Raw genomic sequence first — 18,885 nt, 5'->3', positions numbered from 1 at the left:
TATAGTTAACAATCTAGCATGTAAAAAAAGAACAGACAAGAGCAAAATTGGAATGGACATTAAACATAAAATGACAAGCCTAGATTGGCAGAATAGATTGTTAACTATATCGCCTTATTTAATTCAATTATAGCTTTTATCTTGAATCTGAGTTAGCGCTGCTACCATAATATCCTGCTGCTAAAAGAACGGACATCACCAGTTTACTGTTATATTGCAACTATTTCAGGTGGATTTTCGAATTATGTCTTAGAATTTCTTCAGGATAGTCAAACTCTTCACTGGCTACACGATTCTCTCGTCTTTTCACTTGATGTAAAAGTCTGTTATCGTCACCTATATTGATACAGTAGTTATTGTATCAATGTCATTCACAAATGGCAAATAAGCTGTTAAAACGGCCAGTGGCAAAAGCCATACAGTTAATAGATGCTGTTTGTTGTGCAGGTAAACTTAATAAGAAACGTTACTAAGTTTAACACAATGCGTAATGGCGTCTAACGAAATATTAAAACTTGATGTGATGTTAATGCATGACAACATTATATAATGTCAATATGCTACACCATGGATGTAGCACAAAATTCTGGGCCCTGTACATAGGCGGTCTCTGAGGGCCCCTCCCCACTTTATTCAAGATTCAAACATTTTTGAGGGCCCCTCTACACATTAGGGCCCTATATACTTAGTACCCAACGCCCCTGTGCTAAACTGACACCCTGTAAATGGTCAGCTCTTTGGTGTTGTGGTTAAAGACACAGACTTTCACATGGGCGACCTAGTTTAGAATCTAGAGAGGGCAGCCATGATCAACACTTTCTATTCCGGGCCGGCTGAACTAGGCTTGCCTGGTTTCTTGTTTTTAAAGAAAAACACGCTAAAAGCCTAAACAAGCCCAGAAACAAAACACAGTGTTAATATTATTTATTTAATTGTTACTATGGAAAATGTCTTACTGTTACTTATTTTGTGACTGAACAGACTTTAGCTACCCTAGCTGTCTTTTGCGTAGCAGCACGAGGTCGACTGACTTTAAGCTAGCTATAAGGAGCATGTTAGCTAAAATTATTAATCACTGCCAAAAACAATGCAGTAGATCAATTGAAAGACATGCTCTAACCAAACATCCACGCAAAATATTAAAAAGCCTTTTCAAATAGCGTCTTTCAAGATGATCTCAGACAATGGGATCAGATACGTGCTTCTAGTCTGTATTTAATAGAACTTGCCGTGTCCCATCTTTCATCTGGATGATGTGACACTGAGGAGGCGGAACGACTCACACGTTGTGTTTCTTATTACCAGCAGTGTGGCTCAATTCTAATCCAACCCAGAGTTTCAGTATGAGCAGGAGGGGGAGGGGTGGGGTTTGTGGGAGCTGCTGCATCTGCACAGGACAAGGAGATCCCATATAGCTGGCTTGGTGAGGGCATGGTGCTTGTAATGCCAGAGTCTTGGATTTGAATAGCAGGGCTGGGCGCAAGAATGATAATGTACGCATTCATTACTTTCAGTCACTCTGGATGAAAGCGTCTGCTGAATGTCTTAACTTAAATGTAATGAGAGAAGAAAGGCATTAGTAGAACAGACACACAATAAACCAAAACTAGAGAGTTTTACATCTTTGAAGTGGAAAAGATTAAGAAACAGGGGCGAGAGAGAGACAAAGAGTATGAGAAAAATAATACAAGAAAGAGAGTCATGCTATGCAAGATTTTACTGGAATGGCATTTCCTTTGACCAATCTATGGATTGGTCTCTATCCTAAACTGTCAACTGTACGTTCCTAAATGGTTGTCCTCCCCTCTGCATCTATCCCAGACGAAGACTTTGATGATAGGACTTTTGTAGGGGTTCTTACACTGTGAAAATATCCATTTGGGATGCAGTAAAAGTGGACCGCAGGGCTTCAAGAGCTGTTGCCTTCTCAAACATGGTAGTTGGATCCATATTAAAGCAGGAATCCAGTGTTAGTTTACTCAGATTTGCTGTGCTTTTGCAGTTGTCCGTGAAGCCACACAGTAAAACCACCGCTCAGTGTAGCAGCCCCTTACTGTAAGGAACAGGCTAATAATCGACCTCACAGCACATGAATAAACACTAAACAAGGTTTGACGTTATTAGTGAGGTTCACAACAACATTGCTGCCAGTTGTGCTTGGACTGAGAGAATGTTTACTCTGAGTTTCAGTAGCTAGCTTTATCCTATGACAAGTGTGAAACCTGAAAGACTTACAGGTGGCACTCTGTTAAAACCAACACCTCTTGCACTGTAAAAAATGTATACATTTGGAAGCATTTTATGTCTGCTTAAATTTTTCCCATGTTTATTCTATTTACAACATCAATGCATTCTTTTAAATCACATTATGTGAACTAAACATCTACATAAAAAATTGAGACACATAGAAAAAATGACTTCTGTGGCCTGTGGTGCACATGAATTGTTGTAGCAGAAATGCATGTCACACTATTGAATAATTCTTATGGATGACATTCTACTAGGAGTGCCAAGATTGCTGACTGGTGGCTTCCCTCCCTCTTTCCCCTTTCTCTCAAACAAGGAGAGACTCCCCCCAGCGCTGCAGTCAACGGACCTCAGCAGACAGATTTGGTTCTCTAAACTCGGAGCCTCACTCTAGCCATGCTCAGAGAGTATCTCAGTATTTCCACATTCAACAATGAAATACCTTGCCAAGCAACAGAAAGCCTGCTAAAGCAACATCCAACTGGCGTCTAGGCTGCTGAATCTAATTGATTTCAGTCTATTCTTGTCAAAGTGGTATTTAAACACGCAACACATAGCCAAAGAATTTCACTTGCAGGACAATGGGGAGATCAGTAACTCATCAAAACAATGTATGACACGAAAAAACTTCCAATGACTTCAATCGGAAAATTAAGCTCCTGCTTAAAATCACATTACTGCACTCAGAATTGTACAACTTGGAATTTAAGTGGTCAGACTGGAGTGAATATTTTTTTAGAGAGAGAGCTAGATAGAAAGACTTTGACCTTAAGTTCCTTTCTTTGGTTGCCAAACAAAGAGAAATGCTTCAGTTTGCTATGGTCCAAAAGCAATGGGCTCAGAGGCAGAAGGGAAACCACACAGGGATTCAGCCATGTTGGAATTCCTCCTGTGAATACCCTGGCAGGACTGCTGCAAATAGATCTTCAGCCTGAAGCCCATCTCAGAGACAAACGCACGGGCAGACTTGCAGACACATACACACATTCTCACCAACACACATTACTGGCGGGCCAACACACATCCCTATTATTCATCCTTTGGAAGAGGCGCCAATGTAAGCTCATAAATTTAATCTGTGATGATTGTGTGTGTGTGTGTGTTTCTTGTGCAGAGGCTGTTACGGGGCCTGTGTGTCTTTAGAAGGATAGTGTCTTAAGATGTTCATTTGCGATCAACTTTGCCCAACAGAGGATGATTTGGGATCGAACTTTGGTTGTCCAACAGGCAAGGGATTCCAGCAAAACATAACAGCAACCCTGGTAATTGGTTATAGGCGAGGGTAATGATGACGTAGTCTAAATAGTAAACTGCTTCACAAGCCTGAATTGCTGACCTGTGCTCACAGCCTAACACTGTGCAGCTCGATTGGCATTCGCCAGAGAATACCAGAATTGGCAGGTCTGCCATTAGCTCTCCGTTCTCTGAGAGTACAGTAGGTTCACACTGAGCACATGTGACAGACGTGAATGAGTCTGGAGATTCCATGGTGAACGTTATGCTGCCCGCAACATCATCCAGCATGACCGGTTTGGCGGTGGGTCAGTGATGGTCTGAGGAGGCATGTCCTTGGAGGGTCGCACAGCCTTCTGCGGCAAAAATCGCTTGTCGATGGTTCATATTGAAATGAATAGGAGCTGGGTGCGTGGCTTTGGTCCTGTATGTGTACCATGAACTTTAGCAGGACGTGCTGCTGCTACCATCTTTGCATCCTTTTGTTGCCCCTTACTAGTGGAGAAAAAACGCAATGTAAAGCTGCTTTGGTTGCACTGAGGTAAATTGAGTTGTCTGTTATTTATTTGAAAAAGGTATTACTTAAAAAAAATAACTAATGTGTTAAGTTACTCGTTACCGTTAAAAAGTCATCTGACTACTGTAACGCATTACTTTATGTGTTTCCCCCAACACGTCCTTTGACCTATGTCTCTTTCCACACTAATTTCCCCCTTTCTTTCTCTAAGTGTCTGTCTTTGATAGTGTGCTACCACTATTTGAACATGCTGTGAATTATCTGCAAAAAAACCTTTTTTTATCTGAAAGATATCCAAAAGGTAAGCCAATACATTTATTTTCAGGAAACAAACTTAATGATAATTTCAGTTGAGTTCTGCCTCCGGCTTAGTATAAACGGAACTGTAATGATGAGATGGTGTTTACACACACTTTGCTTATTTATCACATGCGGGTTGCAGAAATAGCCTAGTCGGAGTTAAACTGTCAGGCAGAGAGAGCGTGTAGTTCTCAAACAGTTGGCTCTTAAGTTATGCAGCTCACTGAAGAATGGAGGAAATGTTATAGAAAATATTTTTCAAGTAAAGTTTAGGCTGTCTACTGGAAATTGCAGAGGAAATGATGGTTATGCAAAGTAGCATTTAAAAAGTTTGAAGCAATGCGCCAATTAGTCTTCATGCAATGGAAATGCCTATCTTGATGCTTTCTCATTTAAAAATATGATACATTAACCCCCCAATAAAGCAATGCCTATATACACTCAAACAACTGCTATATAAAATGTGCTTACTGACAAGAAAGGGCTAGACATTTGTTTCTATAAAAGGGGTCCATATAAACATTACCCAAATTCCTGTATCCGGAAAAACACTTATACAATTCCTCTCTGAAAGGGATCTGACTGACCCTTTGGTTTCATGGTCCTGTCGCTGACAGCAGATAATGCACAGGGCATTCAGGACCATGTTCCCAACATCCCAAGTCACATCAACACCTCTAAAAATGTCCCTTGGAGGTAGACAGACAGAAGGGACTGAAAGACAGAAGAAAGCAAGTTAAAGTGGGTGAGGAAGAGTTGAGCCATATTCAGACCGAGTTTTGTGGGTCCTCATGACTGAACAACTTGAGAGAATCAGGCAGACCAGAACAACACTTCTATTCTGCGCACAAAGACAGAAGACACACAGGAAGAGAGCCCTCGCACGTCACAGTACTGACATGGTTCTCCTATTTGGCCACCTGTTTCGAAGAAATAACGGCTTGTATTCTGTAGAGGGAAAAACTATTATTAGGGATGATTCCGGCATTATAGACATTGTCTTTCCTTGCAAAATTACAACCTGCATGTTTCACAGCAAAGTGCAAATTACATTCCATCTTTTGAGTTACTATTGTGCATCCCGGTTTGCACAATGGAAGAAAAAAAGTACACTGCTCAAAATAATTCAGGGAACACATTACCATCACAGCATAACACAAAGTCAGTTAATCGTCCTGTCCAGTTAGGAAACAAAAGTGATGGTTTTGCAGGTGGTGCCCACAGATAATTGCTCTTTCCTTACCCTTCCTGGCTGATTCTTCTCTAGTTTTGCTAGTGTCCTTGTCACTACTGGTAGCATGAGGCGGTACCTGCATTCCATTCAGGTTGCACAGGGAGTCCAGCTCCTCCAGGATGACACATCCATTAGTGCCGTTGCAAGAAGGTTTGCTGTGTCTCCCAGTACAGTCTCAAGAGCATGGAGGAGATACTAGGAGACAGGCTGTTACACAAGGAGAACTGGACAGGGCCATAGAAGAGCATCAACCCAGCAGCAGGACCGGTATCTGCTCCTTTGTGTGAGGAGGAACAGGAGGAGCACTGCCAGAGCCCTACAAACTGACCTCCAGCGGGCTACTGGTGTGCATGTTTCTGACCAAACTGTCAGAAACAGACTCCATGAGGGTGGCATGAGGGCCCAACGTCCTCTAGCCCAACACTGTGCAGCTCGATTGGCATTTGCCATAGAATACCAGAATTGGCAGGTCCGCCATTATCTCTATGTTCTCTTCACAGATGAGAGTACAGTAGGTTCACACTGCAAAATCTGCCTGCAAAATCATCCAGCATGACCGGTTTGGCGGTGGATCAGTGATGGTCCGGGGAGGCATATCCTTGGATGGCCGCACAGACCTCTAGCCAATGCTAGCCAACATACCCTCACTGCTGTTAGGAAACGGGATAAAATCTTCAGACACATTGTCAAACCTTATGCTGGTGCAGTGGGCCCTGGGTTCCTCCTGGTGCAGGACAATGCCCGGCCTCATGTGGCCAGAGTGTGTAGGCAGTTCCTGGATGACGAAGGCATGGATGCCATTGACTAGCCCTCAGGTTCCCCAGACAAGAATCCAAAATTGAGAAGCTCTGGGACATTATGTTTCAGTGAATGCAATGCCACTATGTAGTGCCACAGACCGTCCAGGAGCTCACTGTTCCCCTGATCCAGGTCTGAGACGAGATCCCCCAGGACGCCATCCACCATCTCATCCCAGACAATGTCAGAAGTGCATACAGGCACGTTAGACCATACTCACTACTGAGTCACATTATGATTTACTTAGATTTTCGGTGTGAGAATCGGTTGGCGATTTTGGTTTCCATAGAACGTTGTTATGTCATTATGTCTCAACAAATTACACAATGAACAGTAAAGATTTTGATCTTTAATATATTTTGTTGATCAAGACCCGATGTGTGATTTAAGTGTTCCTTTAATGTTTTTTGAGCAGTGTTTATTATTTAATGGGAAATTAACACAACCAGTCAAGATATGATAATCTGATTGTAAAACACATTCCTTCAAAAAGTAATGGACGTACAAATGTCCAGTGTCTAAAGAGAAACAGTTCAGTAGGAATACTTTGTGAACATTCAAGCATCCCTGGTTGGTCGTCGACTTTCAAAGTATGTTGCATTATGCACGATTAAAGGACATGATGGTTGGTCTGCAGTCACCTTTCAATTTGATGCAGTTACTTTCTACCAACTGCACCTTGCAGCCGTCGCCTGTTTATTCAGTCAACCAACCATTCAGTCCGTTTAGTCAACCAGTCATTTGATTGTGCTTTCGATATGACCAACACAGGAAGGATGTGTTGTGATTCAGGATGTGTTGTGATTCTTATATACAGTGGACAAATAAATTAGATATTTGAGACCTCTTTCTCGCAAAATAGATGTTTACACACATTATTTCCATTTGTTATAGGGTAGACTTTTGTATGTGGGACACTGAGAAGGAAACATCCGGTATTCAGAGATGCATTTTCAACTTTAATTATTTTTAAATTCATTTCACTAGGTAGGTATGCAAAGAACACATTCTCATTTATGGCAACAACCTGGGAAAACTCTGAGTTCATTGTCTTGCTCTAGGATTAGAGACAGCAACCTTTCGTTTAATGGCCAAACACTTGACCGCTGGGCCACCCTGCCCCACATCTGACATTGATGTTAGAACTTGCCTCAGGTGATTCTTTTTACGCCTGCCATGTTTGGGTTTGGCTCGAGGTGAGACAAACTTCTGAGATATCAGCCAGGCACGTATTCTCCCTAATATACAAACACATCTCTCCTAAGCGTTGTGGGTCATCTCAGCTGATCTTCAGGCCATCTGGGTTCCATGTAAACAGCAGTTACCATGCATGCCCCTTACCTCATGGAGGCACTCTCTTTCTCACACACAAACAAACAAGCTATCTACACCATCTACTCTTCAGCTGATGTAAATCTCACAGAGACATGTCTGTGAATTATTGGACTGGCCACTCTAAACAGCTGGCCTGAGGGGTTGAACTTATGACTGAAATTGAATCTTCGTGACATTTATTTTTTTCCATGCATTCTGCTATTCAGATTAGGCTAAGTTTACATCAATTTGAGACTGTCATTAATAGAACGCTCTGGTTCTATTCCAACAGAACACTCAGGGGAATTACTTTCCAAGAAGTCCATTGGAATTCCTATCCAACATTCAATGGTAAATCTAGGATTTCCTATAAACTGTGTGCAGGGTTGCAGCTGTGGCATCAAGCAATCAGTATTATCCTTGGACTGCCCATTAAGACCTTGGAGGAATGGCTGCTAGAGATATCTTAAAAATTTAGAGATACTTCCTGAAAAGCAGGACCAGCATTGGCCATTACAACTGCCTTGTTAATGGGTTCTAATGGGCTTGGTTGTCCACAGAGTAACCTTTCTAAGGGTTGTGGTTTGTTTCATTCTTTCTGACCTGTCTAGCCTGGGTGCCACACCAGGACAGCCAGAAAGATTTGTGGTGTCTCAGTTTGTCCTAGCATTTTCACACAAAATACTAAATGGGAGAAGGATTTTGGATATACTTTTTAAATTTTTATGTTTTTCTTAAAAATTCATAAGAGGCATTTGTAGGCCATTTTTATGACATGAACCATACATATTGGAGAGGTTATACTAAGTATTGTGTGCTTTTCACAATAGTTTATTCAATAAATAAATTGCCTGACTGTAAGGACTCATAGGGTAGGGTGACCAGACAATCCCTGTTTTTGGTGGCCTGTGCCCAACTGGAGTGGTCCCTGGAAAAGGTCCCCGTTTTTAACTGTGGGTTAAAATCAGCAAAGAGAAATAATATTTTACGTGGCAAGAAAGACAGGTTAGTAGAGCCTACAAGTTGATGTCTCAATTGCGTTGTGCTTGTTTTGGTAGAGGGGGCAGGTCGCTATAGCAACTACATTAACTCTTCTACTAAATACTTGCTCACGCTAATTTTAGAGAAAACTGCTTTGGAAAACTCGGCCAGAAGCTCACAAGCGGCAAGTGAATCCACAACATCACCACAAATGTATTTTCAAGACAGGTTTGTCTGTAGTGTTGCTGTATTATAGCTAGTTCTCTTTTAGTGTGCGTGTGAGACTAAATACAATGAACTGGAATTGTGTCCCCCTTTTGTATTTTATAGGTAATAACATTGGACATTTTAATGGTATATTGACCGCCAAACTGGAAATGTCCCCATTTTTCATTTCAAAAATCTGGTGACCTTATCATAGGGATAGGCATTCACTGAGAAGATTAACCTTGAAGCCCGGAAAAAACAATGAGAGTTGAAATATTCTTAGACGTTTAGTTTTTCTGACGTTTTTTCATTGAGCTGAAACCTAGTTATGATCACCGATGGCTCACCCAAGGCTTCCAGGCTTAGGCAAGGTGACTCAGTTCTGTTCCACCATTGGACACTCAACATATTTACAAGTTGTATAGTTGTACTGTGAATTGCCTGTGTTTTGTCTTAGTGGTGGGTGAATTCCTTCCATTCCAGCTGCGGCATACCCTACTGAATCAAACAGAAATATTCCAGTGCATGAGATTTTGCTACATGTTTCTGTTAGGGCTTTTTACACTACCATGTATTTTGCAAAATGCATGAAGGAATGTAAACTGAAGTGATTTGAAGATGGTTATGCACAATAAGGTATCTTTTCTGTCTTGTTTACCCTTTGAAGATTACAAATGTCCTAAAACACCCTGCTTTTAAGATTAGATCAAAAGGAAAGATGTTGTTCAGCTCGTCAGTGGTGGAACAGCTTTCCCTGGAGGCTAGGATAGCAGAGTCTCTGACCATTTTCTGAGGAAATCGGTCAAAAACTAGTGCATTGATTAGACTGCATTAACAACTAAGCTGTATAGCTTTCTTAAAAAGGGTCCTGTACATACAGTTTGCGCTCAGATGCTAGTGAAATTAGCACCTCTCCCAACTAGCGATCATGAGCTTCACTCTGGCTGTGCTCAGGATCGAACGCTATGTAGGAGTTAAGTCCCCCTGAGTGGTCAATAAAACACAGCATGAGGTGAGTTAATGATCAGAGGCAAGATGAATGCCAAGTGACTCAAGGTCTACAAATGCTGTAGTGTGCCACCACCATTAGTCGCTCTGGATAAGAAAGACAGCTCAATTACTAAAATATAAAACAGTAATCAATGAGTGGATCATCTCTAACCAATAACAGTATCAAAGCCAGTAACATAAAAAATAAATCGTTGCTTTCCCCACGTTACCCATGTGTTCTGGCTCAACCCATCAGTTCCTGATACCAATCAGATGTTTTGTTTGATTTTGTCACCAGGGAGGCATCTGGGAGGTGTTTGAATCCTGACTCCTTGCGAGAAGAAGCTAATCTCAGCGGGCCAGGTGTTGCCGTTGGCCAGAGCAAGGAGTCTGAGCAGCCAGGCAAAGGTGTGGAATGCTTTATCTCCTAATGCTAGACACTGACCCTTCTGTGGTTCCTTTGTCTTCCATTTTTAAGGTGTGTGCACGCTTGCCTGTGTGCATGTGAGAGGTGTTTCAACAGAAGGCAGCTCCCTCTTGAACTCTGTGGCAGGCTGGCGTCCTTGTAGGTCATGCCAGACATTTGGAGTAGTTTATCCACTGCGGCTAGATTAACCAACACACCCACATGGCAGGGCAGCATGCAGGAAAATCAGCTTCATCAGACATAAGGCCAGTGTCAGGGTCCCAATGTAGTGGAACTCTCTGTACTCCTCCAAATGACATCTGAAGGCTTCAGGGAGTCACTTGGGGCCAAAATGTGAGAGAGAATCTATCATAGTTGATCATGTTTGATCCGACATGGTTGATCACACATCTCTATTTCAACCTTCCCCTTAGCTCAGTGTTTCCCAATGTAGGGGTCCAGACTACATGTGGGGACGCCTAAAACTACAAAGGGGTCACGAGAAAATAAAGAAAATAACTGCACTGGTATATATCACAAGGTATACATGAGTAACCTCTGAAAGTCACAAAACAGCCTGTTTTGATGGGATACTTCGAGATTTCTCTGTGTGCAGTTTGAAAAAAGTAGAGGTGTAACATATCATTAGCTTAGCAGAATTGCTGGTTTACAGTGAGTCAAGTCAAATCTAATCCTTTACCTGGGTGCCCCACTTACCCATACTTTATCATACTGGGCCCAAGCAACCTATACAACTGAAGTTGTATACAGCATTTTCATCAAAGAAAACATGGCTCAAAATACGCAGAAAGCCTCTGACCTGGTTACATCTGTCTTATTGCTTTTAGAACCTCTTAGCCTCCACTGAAGAGGCTGGAGAGTGGGGGTATAGGGAATGAGTTCATTTGTATATGCAGGTGTGTGCTTTACTATGTAAATAATGTTCCAATAATGCTATGTTAAAGTGATGGTTTGACCTCAGCGCAGTGTTTACACTGGCTTCAGCGTCAGTGGAAAGTGGTGTCATGTCCCTGAGTTGGTTGTCCGCAAAGAGACAACAACAATGATGCAGTGATGACGCTCTGGTTTTAGAGTGTGTGATGTTTGGTATACACATGTATTTTGTCCCATGTGCACGCATGCACACACACACACACAAAGTCTTAAAGCCGTGATGCCTGATGTTACAAATTGACCTTGGTTATCTTCTCTTGGCTTTGAGAAGGGTTATGTTATCAGTTTCACAACCTGGTGTCTGTGGAATGAACAGAACACCAGGCCGTCAGAGCTTGCAATTTTAAGAGTAGAATAGTCAACTCTTAGAATTTTATAAAGATTTAAGGAGTAAATATATGGATCCTCAGTAGAGGGTCTTGGAACTGGTTTCTGAATATACAACAATCTGATTAACAGGAACTGCCTGATACCATCAAATCAGCATGGTCCAACATCCCAATGGAATGTTTCTGACACCTAGTAGCTTTCATACCCCAAAGAATTCAGGCTGTTCTGAGGGCAAAGTGTCCAACCTGGTGGAATAGAGGTGAAACTAATAAAATGACCACTCAAAATATTCAACAGCAGCTTTGTTTCCTTGTTAGCCTAGTACATTTTTTATCAAAGAAATACATGTTTCTACCTTCCAGCAGGCTCCACAATTCTTACTGTGATATCAGAAATGGGAAGGTTATGAGCATCCATTCCTTCATCTACTCACCAACCATCTTGTTTCGTTGAGACTGACCTGCTGAATTCTTTACCGTCCCTTAATCTCATTCATTATTATGCTCTTTTACCAATGCCTCTGGTAGAACTGGAACCTTCATTTCTAGAAGGAGTTGCTGTTTAAACTGGCTACATTGACTACAGGTGCATTGACTACAGGTGCATTGACTAAAGGCGGAGCATCACTGAGAAAAAATCCAGGCCAGGGCTTACATTTAAGCATTACACAATGAAGTCTGCACTTATTGTATTCGGCTCTTGTGACAAATACAATTTGATCTGGACTCCTAATCTGACTGTCTTTTGGCAGTCATATTTGTTTTGTGGTCTTTTCCCGCTACAGTATCTTAACTATCTCTTAGTGGCCAAGTAGATATGTGGGATTAGATCTGGTATTTTCAAAACAAGACAAAAGGATGAATGCATAAATAGAAGCTATGACTTCATATTAGCCAGTGAGTCCTCCTTGGTCTGCCAAGGTTTGTCCAATAAGCTTCTGAGATCCAGCCTGAGAAAGAGCCAGTGAATTAGTTACTCCCTCCCCCTGGATGTACTGCTCAACAGGTTCCACTTTGTTTCGGCTTTTTATATGCATCAATTTGGGTGATTCTTCAAAGGACTATTAGGGGATTGGGTTAAAGGGCCTGGAACAGTGTGCTGCTCCACTACTCAAAAATGTGTACAGCCAACTGGGACAGAAAATGTGTTAGGGTGTAGAGGGACTTCAGGGTGTATCATTCTCCCCTGTGTGTATCATTCTCCCCTGTGTGTATCATTGCTGTTTCCATTCAGTCATTCAGTTGTTTCCATGCAAGGGATTTTGTTACCTATTAACAGACAATGGATGGAATGTATCACTTGTCTTGAAGTAGGATGGCTGTCTTATATTCTTACTCTTACCTCCTATCTCTCCATCTTTCTCTCTTTCTCCATCCTTTCATCTCCAATCTCAGTCTCTTTCTCTCGCACCCTCTCGTTTTCCCTCTCTCTCTGTGATCCGTTATCAATTCAATTTAAATTCAAAATACTTTATTGGCATGGAAAACATTGCTTTATATTGCCAAAGCAAGTGATAAAAATAAAGGAAAGGAATGAAACATTTAAAAAATGAAATTCCAAGTAAACATTACTCACACTCACAGAAAAGTTTGTCTCTCCCCAACTGTCTCTCTCGGGGGTTTAGTTGGTCATGGAAGTTTTTGGGCGTGTATGGAGACAGTGGCCAGCTGTGAGGAAACAGGGGAAGTTCCCTCCTTAGAGCTCTCTGCTCCTTTCACTGTGTGTTCTCAGACAGGGAACCTGAACCTACATCAAAACAGAAGCTTGGTAGAGATCGGTCACATTAATACCCAGACACGAAAATGTAGTATAGACAGGCACATGCCCAGATGAAGCCCTAGGATGACTGAGACACCTGCCCATTTGCCCTTCTATGGCATTGTCTCAACGCAGCGACTCACATCAGATTTGAACTGCGGCAATCCTTTCTCCATGCAAAGCCTGCTTCTATTTTATTCCACACTGCTCCTCCGACCCCATTAAAGTGGGTCATTGTGTGTGAGGCCGCGCTTACTCACCTGACAACCTTATCTAGCTTTTTAAGTGCCCGAAGGTATCATTAGAACTCAATGAGACCAGGATCGCCCTGCTGATTATGTCGCTTCCTTTCCAGTTGATGCTGGCAGATTTGCATTGCCGATGGGGCTCCCCAGCCAATCGTCAGCTAAACCTACGAATCTAGGCTTAAGTTGCTGCCTTCGTTCTTATTGCATGAACAAGCTACACACCGATGCCAAGTACATTTTAAATGAACACAGCCTGAGGCTACTTTGGAATTGCTAGCATGTTGTCTAAGATACTTGAGGGGTTCTAGTAGCAGTTCTAATAGCAGAACAGATTCAAATCATGTAAAGAGTAACTTGTTTTGACAGTGTAGCCTAGCTAACTAGCTGAGCCATTTAGCTTACATTAGCAATGTCCACACGATGTAACCCAGCCCTGTAGGGATTCTAGCAAAGATTCATAACTCTCTTTGATCTCTGAATTTTGCTTGCTTTTCCTACACTGTGTAATGAGATAAAGGGTATGTTAACAGAACATAATGAAGAATTCTTAGTGAGTCCCACCAGTCTGTGCACAGCCCTGAGTGTCTAGCTTGGTCCCTTTCAGTCTTCAGAAATAGTAAAAAAAATACGTATTCACTGAATCTGATAACAGAATCCACAATATGTTTTTTAAATAGTACCGACATTGCTTATAACAACTATATTGACGGAGGTGTTTACTTATGGCAACTGAAATGGCTTTCTTGTGATTATAACTTGTTCGTCTCTCTCTGATTCTCTGTCTCTTTCGGTGTCTCAGTCTCTCAAGATCGTTTAGATGAAATTTCAATTGAAAGGGTTTTATTGGCGTCGGAAAGATTTGTTGACATTACCAAAGCAAGTCAAAAAAGAGAAAGATAAAATAAAAAAGCGGAAGAAAAAACATCAGAAATTCTAAACAAACATTACACATGTTGTTAGGTATGTGAAGTGTTGTAACAATGTGTAAATTGTTAAAGTATGGATGGCAAGGGAAAATAATATCTAATCAATCTCTCTCTCACTGAATCTCTTTCAGTGCCCCTCTCTTGATTCTTTGTCTTGCTCTGATTCTTTTTCTCACTCTCCCGCTCTCTAAATCCTTTGTCTCTGATTCTCCATTTGACTCTGTCCCTCTCCGATTATCTTTCAGACTCTTTCTGACTCTCTGTTCACTCTGTTTCAGATTTCCCTCTCTCTCTACATCTCTTCCATTGGCAATTCTGCTGCCTTCCTTGCATAGAGCCCCTCCCTTCATCTGTTGGAACAAAGCCTCAGTGCCAATTCTTACCGACCACGGATCGTCAAGATCAAGGCAGACAGCTTGTTTTCACAAGGCAGCAGGCGCAAACACACACACACACACACACACAACAGACCCAAACACATCTGGGTCCCATCAGCATTGTGGAGGAGCCTACAGACCCAGGCGTTCCAGCAGAGCAGTGTGCTTGGGCCTGGCTCGGTGCCCAAACTAGCTGATAGAACCAGATAAGCTTTTGTTCAAGGTTTGGTGACTGATGGGAAATGGAGTGCTGTGGGATGACAGTGAGTAAGGGAGACAGATGGGGATAGAGAGTGAGAGAGACAGAGGGAGAGGGTTGTTTGAGAGAATTAGGGTTTATACAAGGATCAATTGCTTTGGGTTTGTCCAGGCATGTTTTGCAGGTTTGCTGATGATGATGTTAATGCAAACATGTCCCAAATATATTTCTCAAATATTCGTCCTGAACACGCACACACGAACACACATTCCCGGAATTGCCTCGTCAACTTTTAGTGATTCCACAGCCCGGTCATACCAATGAAAACAGCACACTCCAGGAGAGGTCTACAAAGCCTATTTTCAGGTCTACCAACCAAAATACAGGGTGTGGAGAAACCCTGGCTACGGATGACGGGCAAAATGAACAACTTGTTTCCTGCCCTTTCTCTCACTCTCTTCTTCCTCAAATGCAAGCAGTTTAACCTATTCATTTTCTTGACCAGCAGTATTTTTCCATTTCTACCACCTGAGTCACTTTTCAATGCGCAGCTTTGTAAAGCAGACGAGGCACATCCTTTTTCTGAAAGCGAAAAGGAGATAAATTTACAGACACCCGACATGCTTTATATGAAGAGGGAAATCATGTTATGAAACTCCCCTCCCAACCTGGTGTTTTTCATTAGCGTGATGTGGGAACAAAGCCTTCCGTACTCTTTCATCCACCAGCTACCTGTTGGACCTAGATCAAACATCTTATTGCGTTAGCTGGTAACTATCACATCAGAGAACCATCCCAGGACGCTGTGATGGTCTGGTGTGTGTAGAGTCTGTGGAATTCAGCCCATTGCCATCTGACAAACATTATAGGATGGACAGTAGTTGATAGATGGGTATTAGTGTTTTTGGTATGGTGGTTTGTTGGGGAGGTCAGCCCCAGGTAATGGTTCGGGTTTGGTAGATGGATTTCTGGAAGGGTGTAGAAAAGTTTACTGAACCTCTTGAGGGTTTTAGTGCATCTGTGGTTAAATAAGGAGTTAATGGTCTGAAAGACCCTTATTGACACCAGAGCAGGCAGGATACACTGGGGTACCCCATGCAGAAAAGGATGTGTGAGCATTTAGTTCACTAAACATTATTAATCACCACAGAAGAAAGAAATGGGCAGCAAACATGTTGCCATTGGCTGTAATGGTCACACTACTAGGTGGTGATGTTTTCCAGTTGAAGGCTTACAGCTTACACCAAGGTTTCACACTGTCCTTGTGTCCAGGCTTTGAATACAGGAATCAAAGGATTAGGAAGTTTGTCTCATCTCATTCAAATCGGCAGTAGCTACAAAATGACAGGGTGGCTGTAGGATAAAGTATATTTTTTTGTGTTTGGAATGAAGGGTGCAGGTATCGTACCGTCCACGGGGGACTGGTTACATGAGATAGAATTGACTCATTCGCAAAATGCCTTGAAGTTGTTTTGTGAGAATGGGGGGCAGGCTCTCTCAAAATCCAGGGGTTGTATGTTTGATTCATGTCAGGGGACACCTGTAAACAGTTAACAAAACCACACCATAACCTTTTTTACATTAACCAAATTCACCTGACCTACTTCAAGTATCTTCTTTAACTTAGTTTATAGTCAAGGGTGGAAAGAGAGCTGAACATTTGAGTTAGTTGGAAGAACTTTGTGATGTGTACAATAAAACGTTGCATGCATCTGTTTGACAGATTTTGTCATCATATACACAATTCTGTATGGAGAAATAGTCAAAGATCTCTTCCAAAGTGTTCTCTGATCTCATAAAGTATAAGAAAAAGCACTGTACCATCCTTGGTAGGGGAGTGTGCCTAAAAGACTGAAAACAAGAGTGCCAATAATATAAAGACACATTTTATATTATGTTTACTTTGGGGTATATGTTTACTTTGAAAAATGTCTTTGGTGGATTCTGGTTGATCATTAACACTTAAGTACACTGAACGTCATTAATGAAGTACTCTATGCTCCATGTTTGAAAAAAGCAAATACCTTGTTACATGTTATTTCACACAGCCTCGTCTTCATCAAGGGTTGCAATAATGTATAGGTGACCGTGTGATAAAATATTACCAAATTGGAAAATGTTTCACAAAGCTAAACACACATATCCATACAGTACATCATAAACAGACACTTTTCTCAAGCAAAACTTTGGATAATCCAAAATGTATTGATTAGGTTTAAACTGTAACCTACCCAACCCTGACCTTACCCTGCCAGAATGTACAAGAACACCTGACAGTCGATGAAAGAAAATCTAGTGAAAGACAATAAAGTCTAGCTCCTGTTATGTATTACATCAAGGCCCACATTCCTCTCATCTGGAGCCAAGTGTCAGACACATATCTTACATTGTTGTGAACCTGTTCCCTGATGGAGGGATTGACTTGTATATTTTCCTTCTTCTCTGTTCTGTTTCAGGGAGGTTTGAGGCCCATTCTCCCATCCTTCTCAAGGTAAGCAGGGTTAAACACTTACAGGTGTCTTAGTCTCTCTCCCTCTGTCTCACTCTCACTCACTCCGTCTCTATTCATTCTGTTGAGTTTGTTGTCTTGGCATGATGTAACAATGTACATGCCGCCAAAGCATAAACATAATGCTCTGTCTCCTTCACTGCCCATTATACTGCACAGTACTATGAAGAGAAGTCTAGAAATACAAATATATGTGGGGATCAGCGATAGCATCACCTCTCACATGTCCTTCTAGTTTCGTGACGCTCAGTTCCTTATGCTGTTGCTCATGGCAACAATTCCCAGCCAGCTCAGAGGGTCAGTCAGAACGTCCCCCTTCCAAGTTGTCGGCTTCTTATCACAACGCTCACGCAACCAGGAGGTTTTCACTGTAACCTATGTGTTTGGAGGAAGACCACGTGATCCAGCCTACAACCTCACTTGAACGTACATGTGCCTGACCCACCAGGAGAGTCTGTAGATACATACAAATTAAGGAAAGCTTGCCCTCCATGGGGATCACGGCACTATCAGTATGCCACAATGCTGAAGCATGGGTTGCAATCTGGTGCACTGCTCTTTCAGCAAAAAAAAGTCCTGTCTTTCACTACTTTCCTTTCCAGTGAAGCATAAGATTCTTATTTACATTTTTTAAATATGTAAACTCCTGCCCTTTCCGAGGTCCCGGAAAGTCTGGTTGTGTTACAGACCTAGCTTCTGCCCGACGATTCCTGCTCACACTGCCCACATCTCACCCGGTCGTCTCTGTCTTTGTCCACTCGACTGTGCAGCTGATCTGGACTCTGTCTAAAGACTCTGAACACAACCCAGCTGTATTCATTGACCCGCCGGTCATCTGAATGCACTATATATTGATGTGGTCAGGAAGGTAATATACTCTAGTAATCTTCACCCGGTAAAGCCAGACAGCCATCAGAGTCTGGCTGTTCCCTAGATTTCTTATGTTCCAACCATGCGAGGGAGTTTCTCACTGTGCGTCCATTACTTGTTATTGCTTGCTCACAGGGGTTTCTAGGCTGGGTATCTGTCTGAGCACTTTGTGACAGCTGCTGATGTAAAAAGGACTTCATAAATACATTTGATTGATGTACTGTACTGCAGGGCCGTAACTTAGACCCCTGAAAGCCAGAAAATAAATCCATAAACTGCCATCCCAAATAAAAGAAGAATTTTTCGCAAAAGGTGGTTAAGCTGTCGCACAAAATAATAGGTTGGTTAAATGTGTTATTATTGACTCTTTCCCTCACTGGGCCACTGAAGAGGGCCTCATGACTGTGACTTAGTCTTTCCATAATGGAAGCCTGAGTTCTGTGTTTTGGTAGTGTTGTCTTGCCAACCAAGGCAACTCAGTGTTGTA

General features: G+C 42.1%; 1 protein-coding gene across 1 annotated transcript in view; it reads left to right on the top strand.

The window, feature by feature from the left end:
• Positions 1–18,367, top strand: part of LOC105023315 (zinc finger protein 583) — a 72,059-nt gene extending 53,692 nt beyond the window's left edge. Inside the window, exons 4-5 of the mRNA XM_020054341.3 lie at positions 17,476–17,510; positions 18,299–18,367. Of these exons, the coding sequence (XP_019909900.3) occupies positions 17,476–17,510; positions 18,299–18,367 (104 nt within the window). The remainder of the gene's footprint in view (positions 1–17,475; positions 17,511–18,298) is intronic.
• The last annotated feature ends 518 nt before the right edge of the window (positions 18,368–18,885 follow it).

The sequence above is a fragment of the Esox lucius genome, chromosome 15 (genome assembly GCF_011004845.1).
Source record: "Esox lucius isolate fEsoLuc1 chromosome 15, fEsoLuc1.pri, whole genome shotgun sequence".
NCBI classification, from domain to species: Eukaryota; Metazoa; Chordata; class Actinopteri; order Esociformes; family Esocidae; genus Esox; species Esox lucius.
The sequence above is the reverse complement of the archived record's forward strand: the minus strand, read 5'-3'. Positions and strand labels throughout refer to the sequence as shown.